This window comes from Pongo pygmaeus, chromosome 13, assembly GCF_028885625.2.
Source record: "Pongo pygmaeus isolate AG05252 chromosome 13, NHGRI_mPonPyg2-v2.0_pri, whole genome shotgun sequence".
Lineage (NCBI taxonomy): Eukaryota > Metazoa > Chordata > Mammalia > Primates > Hominidae > Pongo > Pongo pygmaeus.
Genome location: NC_072386.2, coordinates 84,648,531 through 84,664,021, shown reverse-complemented (window position 1 = coordinate 84,664,021; position 15,491 = coordinate 84,648,531). Strand labels below are relative to the sequence as shown.

The window sequence follows — 15,491 nt, the reverse complement described above, 5'->3', positions numbered from 1 at the left end:
TTTAAAAATCTATTAATATAATTATTCATTTTAGTAGCTCTAAAGAGAAAAGGTGGGCAGATCACGAGGTCAGGAGATTAAGACCATCCTGGCTAACATGGTGAAACCCCGTCTCTACTAAAAATGCAAAAAATTAGCTGGGCATGGTGGCGGGCGCCTGTAGTCCCAGCTACTCAGGAGGCTGAGGCAGGAGAATGGTGTGAACCGGGTAGGTGGAGCTTGCAGTAAGCCGAGATCGCGCCACTGCACTCCAGCCTGGGTGACAGAGCGAGACTCCGTCTCAAAAAAAAAATAAGAGAAAAGGCAAATAATATCCATTTATGCTATAAAGTCATCAAATAAAATCTGACATGTAGTCTTAATGTTTTTTAAAAATCTGTGGATACAATAGGAATATTTTTCAGCCTGAAAACCAGCTTGACACCTAATGATGAAACATTACAATACTCCCTTTATATATATGAAGAAAATAAGCCCAAAATCATCACTTTGATTTACTAATATTCATTAGTCAAAGCAATTAGCAAAAGCAGTGAGCAGTATGAAAACTGGAAAGAGAAAAAATTATTTACAGATGACATTAATATACCTAGAAAACCAAGCAATTAGAAGAGCTCATGTTGTAGCAGAACAAAAAGGATAAAATTTATAGGAACAAAATCTAAGAAATGTATAAGATCTAAAGAAAAAATATTAAGCTAAAAAAAGGACATTAAAAAGTCCCAACTCATTGGAAAAGCATGACATCTTGGACATACTCAATACCAATCAATTCATCAACTCGTAGAAAATAAAATGATTATGGGTACCCAATAAATTTAGAATGTGATAGGTGTTAGCATAAAATTCCCACCAAATAATCAAATGAAAATATTTTCACATGAGCTAAAAAAAAAAAAATCCATTAATAGGATTAAAAACCAAAACAAAACTTCCATATGTAAGTGTGTTCTTCACATAAGAAAGAGCGTCTCTGCAATAGGAATACACACCAAAATACCATCTTCTGTTATCCAAAAAAAACAACTAAGTTACAGCTCACATGCAAATTCCAACCCACCTCTGGTAACTAAATGGGCTTTGGTCACATGCTAAATACTCTCCCGATTTATACAAAGAAAAAAAAAATTGGGCTGGGCACTGTGGCTCACGCCTGTAATCCCAGCACTTTGGGAGGCCGAGGCAGGTGGATAACCAGGAGTCAGGAGTTCAAGGGAAGCCTCACCAATATGGTGAGACCCCCATCCCTACTAAAAATACAAAAATTAGCCGGGCGTCTGTAGTCCCAGCTACCCAGGAGGCTGAGGCAGGAGAATTGCTTGAACCTGGGAGGTGGAGGTTGCAGTAAGCCAAGATCGTGCCACTGCACTCCAGCCTGGTCAACAGGGCAAGACTCCGTCTCAAAAAAAAAATAAAAAAAAAAAACGAACTCATTCACATTATGATTTAAAATAGGCTATCAGCCTTATGGTATATTTTAAAGTGACTCCCGCCTATTATGATATAAACTATGTTTGTGTCAGTGCCCCACAGCGATGAGCTGACAAAAATAATATATTTACAAAGTCAACTAAAAGTCACAGTGATGAAGACGGGATTGTTAGCCCATTCTCAGGGTTAAGCTCCCATACCTGACATCATGGCAACATCAGCTGCCTGAAGAGGCATCTTTTATTTCTATTTCTTCACCTAAGTAACTTATCTCAGACTTAATTCTAGAATGTCTTCACTACCCCATTTATAAAATGGATATAATGACAACTGTCCAAACTGGTTTTCAGTATTACCAGAGAGATCAAATGAAAACACAGGTACAACTGCTTTGTAATAGTTAAGAAGTGTTCTGCAAATATAAGTATAATTTACATGTGACTCAAAACAAGCAGTCAGGAGGTGAAGGGCCAAGTCACTCACCATGGGCTGATCCTCATCAGTGGGATTGGGAAGCAGGTAAAGAATACAGTGCCGAGGAGAAAGGGCTTCCTCCCCCACACATCAGACAGGGCACCTATGAGTGGGGCACTCAAAAAAGAGAGCAGGCCCTGGAGAAGAAACCAAAGCAAAAGTTGGTTTTATAATCTGATCCCTCAATTACCTGTAATTCATATTTTCTAAATGCATTAGCTCTAATTCATTGTACTGCCCCCCAAACAGAATAATACTTTGAAACATTAAATACAAACTACAACTAAAAAAATAAAATTAGGCCTGGCGTGGTGGCTCATGCCTGTAATCCCAGCACTTTGGAAGGCCGAGGCGGATGGATCACCTGAGGTCAGGAGTTCAAGACCAGTCTGGCCAACATGGTGAAACCCTGTCTCTACTAAAAATATAAAATTACAAAAAATTAGCCAGGCGTGGTGGCAGATGCCTGTAATCCCAGCTACTCAGGAGGCTGAGGCAGGAGAATTACTTGAACCCGAGAGGCAGAGGCTGCAGTGAACCAAGATCGCACCTTTGCACTCTAGGCTGGGCAACAAGAGCAAAACTGTTATCTAATTAAAATAAAATCTAAAATAAAATTATAACCAAAAATGTAAATGTTCTATCAGAAAGGGAAGGAAGAAGTAAAAAAGCTTGTTTTCCAGAAGAAATTAGAAAAGAGAGATGACATGATATATATATATATATATATATATATACCCACATTTGACCCTTAAGATGAACACACACCAAGCATACGGGAAGAAGCTAGAAATTTAAATCACTTTAATAAATATATATGGCATATCAATTCTGCACAAAACTCTGCATTAACTGGTACAATGACACCCAAATGAATGTACACCATATACTATCCCCAGGGCCTCATAGGGATAAAGAAGAGGAGTGTACATATGCTTAATGATCAAAAGAAAACTAGATTCTTTGTCAACTTTGTCAATCAAAGTAAAGTTCTCTCTGCCTGATGAGTTTAGGAAGAAGGAGATAATCCAACCTGAACAACAACTACAGTTGAATCTAAGGGGAAAAGAGTCTGACATAGATAACACCACACAGAAGCAAAGGAAGTCAAGGAACTCACATTCACTGCTTGCCCACTATTTGCCAGTCACTCTGTTGGCTGGCCACCTTCATTTCAATGCTACAGATAAGCAGCAGGGTGGGGAGAGCAGGGATGGACAAGAGTAGAAAAATGCTGATGAATAATGAAATAGGTGATGAGTACACAGGTATTCATTACACTATTCTTTTGTGTATCTGAATTTTCATGATACATCTTAAAAATTCCTCAGCACATCACATAAATAGGACACTCCAAAACCCGGCTCCTGACACACATCCTCTGCTGTGGCTGCATGCGATACTTCCAGTTTTCTGGACATACAATGTTCCTGTGTGCCAATGGGCCTTTGCATGCACGTCCATCCCACACTTGGAGCCTGGAAACTGCCAGTGATTCTTCCCAACCCTGGGAAAGAAGCACCTCCTCCTCTATCTAGTCTCTTAGCTCTTCTATTATGATTTCAGCACTCCATTAAATCACTTGTTATTTGTCTATCTTCTCTACTGGATTCAAAATTGAGATTAAGGTCAGAAGGATGACATTTCTTCTTATCTCTGTACCCGTGGTGCCTATCACAGGGCCTGGTAAACACTGGTTTTCAAATACGTTTCGTGAATTGAATAGAACTTTTCAGAGAAAATCAACTTACAGAAGTCTCCAAGTTCACATAATTGGAAAGAAAAAGGAACAGATTCCAATTCCCTATCAGCCACCAACTGATTAACCCAGGACAGCAGACATAGGTAAACTGATAAGAGGAGGGACTCAAAGTGAAGCAGCTTCGTTATCTGGGGAAATACCCGCGGTTCATCATCTTGCACCAAGAAGATTAAGGACATGGGCACACATAGGTGGGTGAAGGAGGGGAAAGTTTAACAGGCAAATGAAAGAAGAGAGCTTCCTCGTACAAAAGAAGGATTATTATTAATACTTTATATAAAAGAAGCTGTGGGTAAGTTTAGCTTCAGGCATAGCTAGATGGACACAGGGAAGGAGTTGTTCATGTAGTGTCATCTGGGTTCTCTCACCAATTCTTAGTAAGGTGTCTCAATGTAGTAAGCAGGACAGTTTTTGCAATCCTAGGCTTACTACAAGTTAAGTAACCCCAGTAGACTGAGAAAATCTCAATACCTCTAGCAGTAAAATTCCTCTGGAGAAATACCACTGATCTAGTTTGGATCATTTGCCCATTGTCCATGCATCTAGTTTAAATCACTACACAGCCAACCCTCTGTATATGCAGGCTCCATATCTGTAGATTCATCCAATCATGGATGAAAAATATTTGGAAGAAAACAATTAAAAATAAGAACACAACAATAAAAAATACAAATAAAAAACAATACAGTGTAACAACTATTTACACAGTATTAGGTATTATAAGTGATCTAGAGATGAATTAGAGTATAAGAAGACTGAGAATGAGTGGCCTAACAGGTAGAAAGAAAACTATGCTAGGTCAAGTGAAGAAAGCAAGTAAAGAAAGCCTTTTAAGAATGAAAAAGGGGCCAGGCGTGGTGGCTCACGCCTGTAATCCCAGCACTCTGGGAGGTTGAGGTGGGCGGATCACCTGAGGTCAGGAGTTCAAGACCAGCCCAGCCATGGTGAAACCCCGTCTCTACTAAAAATACAAAAAAATTAGCCGGGCATGGTGGTGCGCACCTCTAATCCCAGCTACTCGGGAGGCTAAGGCAGGAGAATCGCTTGAACCCAGGAGGTGGAGGTTGCAGTGAGCCGAGATCGCCCCATTGCACTCCAGCCTGGGCAACAAGAGCAAAACTCCGTCTCCAAAAAAAAAAAAAAGGAAAAAGGATCAGAATAATTCTGGTGAAAAAGTGAGTGTGGAAGTCTACTTGTAATGAATGTAAGATAGCATGGCAAAGAAAGAAATGGGGTAGTAGCCTGAGGAGAAAAGAAAAAGAGGTTTTGTTTTTAGATTGGAGAAATAGAATGCTTGTATGCTGGTAGGAGTAATTTAGAGGGAAAATTTAAAATACTGGGGAAAAAAGGCATAATTGCTGAATTCTTGAGAATGGATGAGGTATGTGAAGAAGCTGGCTTTAGCAAGGTACAAGGACAGTTCATCCTTAGAAACAGGAGAGGAGGTAGAGTATATGAGAACAGATACATGTAGGTGGATAGTAGATGTGCTGATGGGAGACTGAAATTTCTCTTTGGATTGCTTCTATTTATTTAGTGACATAATTAAGGTCATTAGATGGTGGAAAAGGTATTGCCTACAGACAGAGTAGCTGGAGAATTAAATTTTCAAGGGTTGGGGTTTAGCCAACCAAGTGTGACAGAGTAAAAAGAGGGCACACTTTATATGCAAAGCAGTAATTATAATGATTGACCACAGAATTTAAGCCAAGAAAGATGAAAGTGAGGATACAGCGGTAGGGGTGACAGTGAAAGGCAGGTAGGATGGGTTTTCAGTGCTGATATACTGAGCTGTAGTTAAAAACAGAGTAAGCTAGAATGGTAAGGAGGTAGTGGTTGAATACTAGGATATATAGAAAAACAGTATGTATAATGGTTAGAGTTTGGATGCTGGAAGCAATACTTTTTGGGATAAAATTCTGGTTTGAGCAATTGCAGCTGTGAAACAATGGGCAAATTATTTATCTTTCTCTCTCAATTTACTTACCTATGAAAGGGAATAATGAGTACCTATCTCTTAGAAAGTTTGCCATTATTAATACCATGTAATGGTTAGAGTTATTATAAGTGAATGGCTAACTTAGGGTGGAGGGAAATAGATCAAGGAACTGAAAGACCACTATTATTGGAAGGATAATCTGTGTGGATATTGAAACCACCAAGAAATAAGACAGGTCTTTGCCGGGCACGGTGGCTCACGCCTGTAATCCCAGCACTTTGGGAGGCTGGGGCGGGAGGATCACGAGGTCAAGAGTTTGAGACCAGCCTGACCAACATGGTGACACCCCGTCTCTACTAAAAATACAAAAATTAGCCAGGTGTGGTGGTGTGTGCCTGTAATCTCAGCTACTTGGGAGTCTGAGGCAGGAGAATCACTTGAACCCGGACAGCGGGGAGTTGCAGTGAGCCGAGATCGCACCACTGCACCCCAGCCTAGGCGACAGGGTGGGACTCCGTCTCAAAAAAAAAAAAAAAAGACAGGTCTTGAATATTGCTAAAATTTCCTATTCGGCCACTGGTAGGATTTATTGTTGCACATTAGTGGTAAACACAAATTACCTAAATTTGGTCATAATAGTTGTTAAAAACAAAATTTTTAAAGTATTGATTTTAAAACTATTTAAGTTTAATGTAGAATATTTTTTGCTAAATTTAAAATTTTACCCTAATTGTTATTTCACAATTTTTTCTTTTATATTTGTAGAATATACTTCAACAACAGCAACAAAAGGTTTCTCAACAATCTAGAATTGTTCAGAGTGAGACTGAAAAGTTGTATTAGCAGTTCATAAAGGTCTGTTGTATGTGGCAACACAATACATTGTTATAAAGCATAATGTATTTATGGAAGTAGAAGGTAGTTCTTTCCAAGTTTATGAGAAAAAACATTTCAGATTTTTAACTACTTTCCATTTTGAATTCATTGTTTCTTTCCAAGTTTATGAGAAAAACATTTCAGATTTTTAACTACTTTCCATTTTGCATTCGTTGTTTCTGATGTAAGTAATAAATGTATTTTTACTTTAGGATTCTAATGGTTTTGTGAGGATTATTCCAAACAAAAGAGTGGCAAATTGGGAATTTTATTTAGAAATGTACTTATGCATAAACTCTGTATATTACTAACACTTTAGTCATAGTTCTCTGTTTTAACTGGAAACAGAAAGTCTGTAAATCATATCTAGGTTGTGTTTCACTTGTTTATGTATCCAGTGTTTGTTAAATAATAAAAAGTACCCAAATGGGAGGATGTTTCTGGCACACCCGGCTAATTTTGCATTTTTAGTAAAGACAGGGTTTCTCCATGTTGGTCAGGCTGGTCTCAAACTCCCAACCTCAGGTGATCCGCCCACCTCGGCCTCCCAAAGTGCTGGGATTACAGGCATGAGCCACCGTGCCCGACCTACCCTGACTTTTTTTTTACGCAATGTGTCCTTCTTAACACTGTAGACCAAGCCCCAGAAGCTGCACCTGTGGGAAAGGCTCTATTTGTTATTTGTAGTCAGTCTGGGGAATCCGAGGGCCACAGTGGCTGCCAGTGTGGGACTGAACGAGGGGGCAAGCCCAGAGTGTTCAGCCATGGCTGAGATGCACACCAGCACCATGGTAGCCATCCCACCAATATGCCACATGGCCTGGCCTGCCCAGCAAGCTGCTCAGTGGCCCTGCACACTGTGTACCGTCTCAAGGGCTGCAGGAAGGCCAAGTTACTGGCTGTATGAGAGTAGTACCCTAGGAGCTCCTGCAAGACCTAGTGCCAGTACCAGTGTCCCTGGTGATGGAACGTTCAGAGGAGCTCAACAACGACCTAAACCCCTTTACTCCTCTTATAAGGTATCCGGATTCCTGATTATGCCTTTATGCAAGACTTGGCCAAGATGTATGAGCATCCTCTTGCTCTCACTAGTGCCAACCTCAGCTCCCAGGACAGTTCTCTGAATGTCATGGAGTTATAAGACCTCTGGCCTCAGTTGTCCTTGGTCATTGAGGGGGGACAAACTAGGGATAGCCAGATCCCTGAGTGTTGCCTTGGCTCAACTGTGGTTGACTTATCTGTGCATAGAAAGTTTGGCATCATTCGTCCAGGCTGTGCCCTGGAAAGTACTACAGCTTTCCTTCAACAGAGGTATGGGTTGCACCCCTCACGTGCATCCTACTTGTGAAACTCAGGAAGCAGGAAGGCCCATGGCCTGGTGCTAGACACTCTGTGTCCGTCCACTGATAATAGACAAGCCCTCATTTGCAGAGGCCACGGGAGCTCCTGCAGTAGTCTGACTTTTTTTTCTTTTTTTTGAGACGGAGTTTCGTTCTTGTTGCCCAGGCTGGAATGCAATGGCATGATCTCGGCTCACTGCAACCTCCGTCTCCCAGGTTCAAGCAATTCTCCTGCCTCAGCCTCCCAAGTAGCTGAGGTTACAGGCATGCACCACCACAACCGGCTAATTTTGCATTTTTAGTAGCGACAGGGTTTCTCCATGTTGGTCAGGCTGGTCTCAAACTCCCAACCTCAGGTGATCCGCCCACCTCGGCCTCCCAAAGTGCTGGGATTACAGGCGTGAGCCACCGCATCTGACCTAGCCTGACTTTTTTTTATGCAATGTGTCTTTCTGAACACTGTAGACCAATCCCCAGAAGCTGCACCTGTGGGAAAGGCTACATTTAATATTTGTAGTCTCATGTATCAGCCAAAAGCTGAATGGAGAGGTTAACAACATTCCTAGGTGGCATTATTCTAATAAGTTTATTTTTTTTAATTGAAAAGTAATTTAAATAGCAGATTTAGAATTTAATGAGAGCCTCCTCTCTGCTGGGTGGTAGCATTCAAAATGGTTCAGACCAGCTAAAAGTGCCAATGCTGTTTAAAAAGTCTCAGGTGACCAAAGGCATGGGTTGGCCTCCTGAAGCTGGAACCAGGTAGAGCCACAGGCCAAACACTCTCTCCTTTGAACCAGTGGAGCTAGTGGTGTCGAATACTGTAATTGCTGGCGGGGAAAGCAGTCATTTTTGGTCTAACGCTGGGACATCTGCTCAGTTGGTGGGGGTGGTCCAAATTAAAGAATATTGAGAAATAAATCTCCACTATCCTTTTCAGCCAGGGACTTTTTTCTTATTTATTCATAAATTAAGTTGTAGTTATACCTATAACACTTTTATCTAAGTCCAGTGTTCTCAGTAGCCTTTGGTCTATTTATGTGTACTAAGTGTTCAACATAATTACTGTTGGGCATTTGAACTTCGCTTTTCTTTAGTAAAAAGCCATACAGCTATAAAAAGAAAAAAGTACCCAAATGATAAAAAATAAATAAAATGCCATTTTACATAAAAATATCCTCAAATTATTTTTGAAAACAGGCAAATAATATTATTTATTAATATTTAACATTATTATATGAATGTTTTCTAAGAGCTATGAAAATAATGAATTACAATGGCTAAATTCAGCACATTACTAGGGCATAATTTTTTTTTGTTTTTTTGTTTTTTGTTTTGTTTTGTTTTGTTTTTGAGACGGAGTCCGCTCTGTCGCCCGGGCTGGAGTGCAGTGGCGCAATCTCAGCTCACTGCAACCTCCATCTCCCAGGTTCAAGCGATTCTCCTTCCTCAGCCTCCCCAGTAGCTGGGACTACAGGGGCCTGCCACCACGCCCAGCTAATTTTTTGTATTTTTGGTAGAGACGGGGTTTCACCGTGTTAAGCCAGGATGGTCTCGATCTCCTGATCTCGTGATCCGCCTGCCTTGGCCTCCCAAAGTGCTGGGATTACAGGGGTGAGCCACCGCGTGCGGCCTTGGGAATAATTTTAAGTATGTTGCTCAGTACAATGTATAATTATGCACAGATTGACATTATCTAAACTGGAAAGCACAAATTAGACCCTATACTCATATGCTTTACTATAAGAGACTAAAAAATACTATTATACTTTAAACCCCTATTTAACTCTTTTCCTATTTAGAAAAAACAAGTGCAGCTCACTGCCAGCATTCATATAATTTTACATACACACACTCTTTGAGGCTGAAGCAAATATGATTGATTTTTCAATGTGAAAATAAAATATAAAAAGTGTTCTTGGAGTTATTTCTAAACAGAACTAACATCAGAATCACCTGAATCATCAGAATTGTCTATTTCAAAAAACTGGATTCATCAAATGAATCTTCAGCCGGTAACTGTTCGAGAACAATGTTAACATCACAGGTAGAAGTGCTGCGTTTTCTAGGATTTGACATTTTCAGTGATAGAGTGTTACTATAGTTTGTAACTGGAAACACCACTACTAAAAACAGAATACAGGCCAGGTGCAGTAGCTCATGCCTGTGATTGCAAGACTGTGGGAGGCCAAGGCGGGCAGATCACTTGAGGTCAGCAATTCGAGACCAGCCTGGCCAACATGGTGAAACCCCATCTCTACTAAAAATACAAAAATTAGTGAGCATAGTAGCGGGCACCTGAAATCCCAGCTACTCAGAAGGCTAAGGCAGGAGAATTGCTTGAACCCAGGAGGTGGAGGTTGCAGTAGGCTGAGATTGCGCCACTGCACTCCAGCCTGGGCAACAGAGCGAGACTCCATCTCAAAAAAAAAAAAAAAGTATTTAAAAGAATGAGGAACAGTAAGGCGCGGTGGTTCACGCCTGTAATCCCAGCACTTTGGGAGGCCAAGGCAGGCAGATCACGAGGTCAAGAGATCGAGACCATCCTGACCAACATGGTGAAATCCTGTCTCTACTAAAAATACAAAAATCAGCTGGGCGTGGTGGTGCATGCCTGTAGTCCCAGCTACTCGGGAGGCTGAGGCAGGAGAATTGCTTGAACCCGGGAGGCGGAGGCTGCAGTGAGCCGAGATCTCACCACACTGCACTCCAGCCTGGTGACAGAACGAGACTCCATCTCAAAAAAAAAAAAAAAAAAAAAAAAAAGAATGAGGAAAAAGAATGCTATCAATAGAATGATGTCTTTTGTTTCCAAAGTCTATATACTAAAGCAATGCGAAAATAATAATAAAAGCAATATGTTTTGTGGCAAAGTTATCTTGGAGTAAATGCAGCACTGCTGGTGAGTATTCTCGGTGCAAACAGGAAAACGGTTTAAAGCTGTTTTTATATATATCATATTAAAATTGACATAATGAATTAAGACTAATTAAATCAAGTGGCTCAATTATTACAAAGCCATGGCCAGTGTTATCAGCTTGGCTTCCTTCTTCCTCAGATATACTTCTTTTTAGTATACCTAAAAAGAAGATGGTAGCAATTGCCCACTTTATTCTGTTGATAGGCAGAGAAGTTAAAAGTTACATAATAATTAAGCCCTTTTGTGTACACAATAATAAAAATGAAGTTAGGCCTATAGAGTATTCACACTGCTATTTGCCAGTAAACCATTCTATGCCTTATGTATTTGTGTTGTATTTTAAAGTGACTTTTAATAACCCAGCTAAAAATTTAGATTTCTGTCTCCAGAACAAATAGTATTTGTTTCCCAAAGTCCCACTAAAACTTCCAGAGTTAAACTACCAAGGATTCCTGACTTTGGTTCATTACAAACCACATAAAAATTTTTTCTTACCTTTACACCTTGAATAAGACCATTCATGAGGAATGTGTGTTGAGAAAATGTTTCATGTAGAACCTACAAAAAGCAAACAAACATCAAGACAAATTCAAATTTAAGTTAAAGGAAAAATTTTCTGCCTCTCTTAACGGCATGCTACATAAATGAGCCCTGCAATGAAAAATTATAAAATATCAATAAAATCCAAAAAAATAAATAAATAAACTGTGGTACATCCAGACTATCACTAAAAAGAAATGAGCTACCAAGCCACTAAAAAACATGGAGGAACCTCAAATGCACATAGTTAAGTGAAACAAACCAATCTGAAAAGGCTACATATTGTATTGTATAATTCCAAGTATATGACATTCTGGAAAAGGTAAAACTATGGAAACAATAAAAAGATCAGTGGTGGCCAGGGACTGTGAAGGAGGGAGGGATGAATAGGCAGAGCACAGGGGATTTTTAGGGCAATGAAAATGCTTTGTATGATACTATGATGGTGGATACATGCATTATGTATTTATCAAAACTCAGAGTATAGAATACCAAGAGTGAACCCTAAACTACAGAATTTGGGTGATAACAGTATGTCAATGTAAGTTCATCAAAAAAAACAAATGTACCCCTTTAGAAAGGAATGTCCACAGTAAAAAAAAAAAAAAAAAAAAAAAGCGGGGGTATGCGTATGTAGGGGAAGGGATACAGGGGAAATCTCTGTACCTTCCTCTCAATTTTGCTGTGAACCTTAAATGACTCTTTAAAAAATTAAGTCTTTAAAAAACGGAAATTAAAATCTACTCACAAATTATTTCCAACGTTTCCTCTAACAACATTATTTTTAAGGTTTAGAAAAAGTTTGTCATCTCGGCTACTGACATTTGAACTCTACTTGCCTGTACTGAAGAAAAAGAAAAGCAAATGAAGGACACCAAATATTTCAAGTGAAATACCAAAGTTGTCAGAAAAAATCTTCCAAAAATAATAAATGTAAGTCACAGAGATATAGAAATTTTCTTTAAAGAATAATATAAAGACTAGAACTGCTGAATAACTTGATTTGTCACATGCATCACAAAAACATGGTAAAATGCAAAACAAAAACGTATTTTTAAAAAATGCTTATCGGATCATGTCAACTTTTTTTTTTTTGGAAATGAAGTCTCACTCTGTCGCCCAGGCTGGAGTGCAGTGGTATAATCTCAGCTCACTGCAATCCCCGCCTCTCAGGTTCAAGCGATTCTCCTGCCTCATCCTCCCGAGTAGCTGGGACTACAGGAACCCGCCACCACACCCAGCTAATTTTTATATTTTTGGTAGAGACGGAGTTTCACCATATTGGCCAGGCTGGTCTCGAACTCCTGACCTTGTGATCCACCCACCTTGGCCTCCCAAAGTGTTGGGATTACAGGCGTGAGCCACCGCTCCCGGCCTGATCATGTCCATTATTAACCCATTGTCTCTCAGTCCCACATTCTCCCTTCTATACTCTGTCAGATCAGAGCTAAGAGACCATGGACATTTCTCTGACTCCCTTTCCCCACAAGCTTCCTCTTAGTTTCTTTCAGTGGGAAATACAGGGTGGAGTGAGTGCTGGTCAACACTGCACCAACACCTCCAGGGTTCTCTCATGCTGTCAAAGGAGCAGCAGTGCTGATCCTTCCCTGCCCCCACCTCAAACCTCACCCTCTCGACCTCAGACCACTGCTGTAATTCTACATGGAAAATGATGCAAACTTGCATTCCCTTTGTACAGGTGATGCAGTTTAGGAATAAGAGATCATCATTTTAATTTGGCAAAACTGTATCTATGGATGAATGACAGAATATATACTTAATGAGTTGCACACTAAATAGATCTCATGTAATTTCTGACCGCATGGGCCCATTTCTGAGCAATCAAGCTACCATGCAGGCAATTCCTCTAAAAATGTTCAATCCATGCTTTTAAAAACTTTTCTACTGTTTTCTACCCAACCTCCCCCCAAAAAGAAAACAGTGAAATCTTACTAGAGAAAAAAGTAAAACAAGTCAATAATAATTTTAAAAGGCTAACCTTCATAAAATAAAGCAGTTGTAAATAAAACAGATATATTCTACTCAGGCTTATGATAAAGTTTAAAAACCAAAATAAAGTATGTAAATAATTTAGCTACAAAAGGCAACAGATGTTATCAGAATAAAGTAAACCTAATAATAAAAGGTGTATTAAATATCTCAGAGAAGATCAAAGCTTTCATTTTTAACATCTCTGTATTAAAAAAAATCTCAAGCTTAGCCAGGCACAGTGGCATACACCTGTAATCCTAGCTACTGAGGAAGCTGAAGTGGGAGGATTGGCTTGAGCCCGGAAGATCAAAGCTGCAGTGAGCTATGATTGCACCACTGCACTCTAGCCTGGGCAACAGAGCAAGACCTTGTATCTATCTACCTATCTATCTGTCTGTCTGTCTATCTATCTATCTATCTATCTATCTATCTATCTATCTATCTATCTAAATAAATAAATAACTCAAGGAAAATATCCCCTTTAAGTATTCTTGAGAAGGACTACAGTAAACATAAAATAAAATGGCATTTGCTTGAAAAAAATAGGCAACATTTTAAAAGAAAAAAATAACACTTGCTTCTCACTTTTAAAACAATAAAGTTTTAAGAAATGAACTGTCTTCCAGTACAACATAGCTTAGAAATATCTACATGTAATAAACATACACAGAGCTGTGTTTGTCCACTTCCACAGATATAACAGAAAAAACATGAAATTAAATTTACAGCATTCCTAGAAAGCCAAGAATCATAAGGCGCTTCTGGATGATACAGAACAGATGAGAAAAGACAACAAAAAAAGAGCTGAAGAAAAGTAGCACTTGAAGGTAAGGTGAAAGAGAAGACCTTGAAGAAGTTCATTTTCCAGAACCCAGAAAGAAACCTCCCAAATCAGAGGAGTAGGAAAAAATAGCCATAAATGAAAGGGTACTAAAAGGTCACAAAGTAAGCTCCCTGGTGTCTTCCTCTCAAAGCTGCTGACCTACAGATATGGCACCAGGATAACAATCACAAGCATAGTTCTCTGAAAACTGTGGGACTTCTAAGTGGGATACTTGCAGAATTGAATGGAATGAGATTCAAAAAGGATGGTGCCCCAGATCTCTTATGGCTGCCAAAAGTGCACAAAGTCCTATGACCACATAATCCCATAGAGTACTTCAGTACTCTAGAATATCCACACTTTCACAGAGCAACAGTACCTATAACCAGTCCCTGCATTAAATTTTAGGGAATAAGGCTTTCCACCTGGGCTGAAGAACTACACTCTAGTAACCACAGGTATCTAGACTACAGGTGGAAAACTGGCTACAACCTGACTGTAAACTTGAAACAGCCTTTGCAAAATTATGACTGAGACAGTGAGAGATCTAACTTAACCGACTCCATCTTACTTCTAACCTCCAAGTTGTCCTTGTTCATTCCTGGGCATAGCATGAACTTTGGGAGAAACTTAGTTTATAGTTTTTTAAAACAAAGACAATAATAGCCCTTTCCTGAAGCAGACCTCCTTCTTGCCTGTAGACTAGACTGCCTTTGTAGGACCAACATTAGCCACAAGATTAGAAATTATGGTTTATGAATCAGGTAGCTAGAGGCTACAGGATTCTGATCCTCCCCGAACTGCTCCTAATATCACTGCTTGAGATATTTTGCAGACCCTGCACTTAATGGATCAGCTGGCACCACCCAGATCGATAAACTGGCTCATCTGATCTTGTGGCCCCAACTCAGGAACTGACTCAACTCAAGAAGACAGCTTCGACACCCCATGATTTCATCCATGACCAATTCTGTAGTGTGGCTCATTTTCCTCAAGATTGCCTTGGTTTAAGCCTTTTTTATGTCTCCATGTATTTTATAATCAGCTCTTCAATAGCCACAAAATAACTTGCTAAGAATTTTGATTATGATTGCACTGACCACAGAATAATTGGGGAAGAACAGACATACTGTCTTTTTGTTGTTGTTTGATTCAAAGTCTCACTCTGTCACCCAGGCTCAGGTGCAGTGGCACGATCTCGGCTCACCACAACCTCACCTCCCGGGTTCAAGCGATTCTCCTGCCTCAGCCTCCTGAATAGCTGGGATTACAGGAGTGCGTCACCATGCCTGGCTAATTTAGTAGAGATGGGGTTTCGCCGAGGCTGATCTTGAACAAAATAGGGAAACAGATGTCATTAGACAAATACCACAGTTTTTAGTAAAAACAGTTGCAGA

General features: G+C 39.8%; 1 protein-coding gene and 1 pseudogene across 2 annotated transcripts in view; one reads left to right on the top strand and one right to left on the bottom strand.

Annotated features, from left to right (window-relative positions):
* Positions 1-15,491, bottom strand: part of MFSD14B (major facilitator superfamily domain containing 14B) — an 81,727-nt gene that overhangs the window by 20,393 nt on the left and 45,843 nt on the right. Inside the window, exons 3-4 of one of the 2 annotated variants that reach the window (XM_054501540.2) lie at positions 11,235-11,297; positions 1,915-2,042 (exon numbers count right to left, since the gene is read on the bottom strand). In XM_054501540.2, coding sequence (XP_054357515.1) covers positions 1,915-2,042; positions 11,235-11,297 — 191 coding nt within the window. The remainder of the gene's footprint in view (positions 1-1,914; positions 2,043-11,234; positions 11,298-15,491) is intronic. The other variant, XM_063649698.1, reaches the window with a different exon arrangement.
* On the top strand, positions 5,044-7,830 carry LOC129044405 (threonylcarbamoyl-AMP synthase-like; annotated as a pseudogene).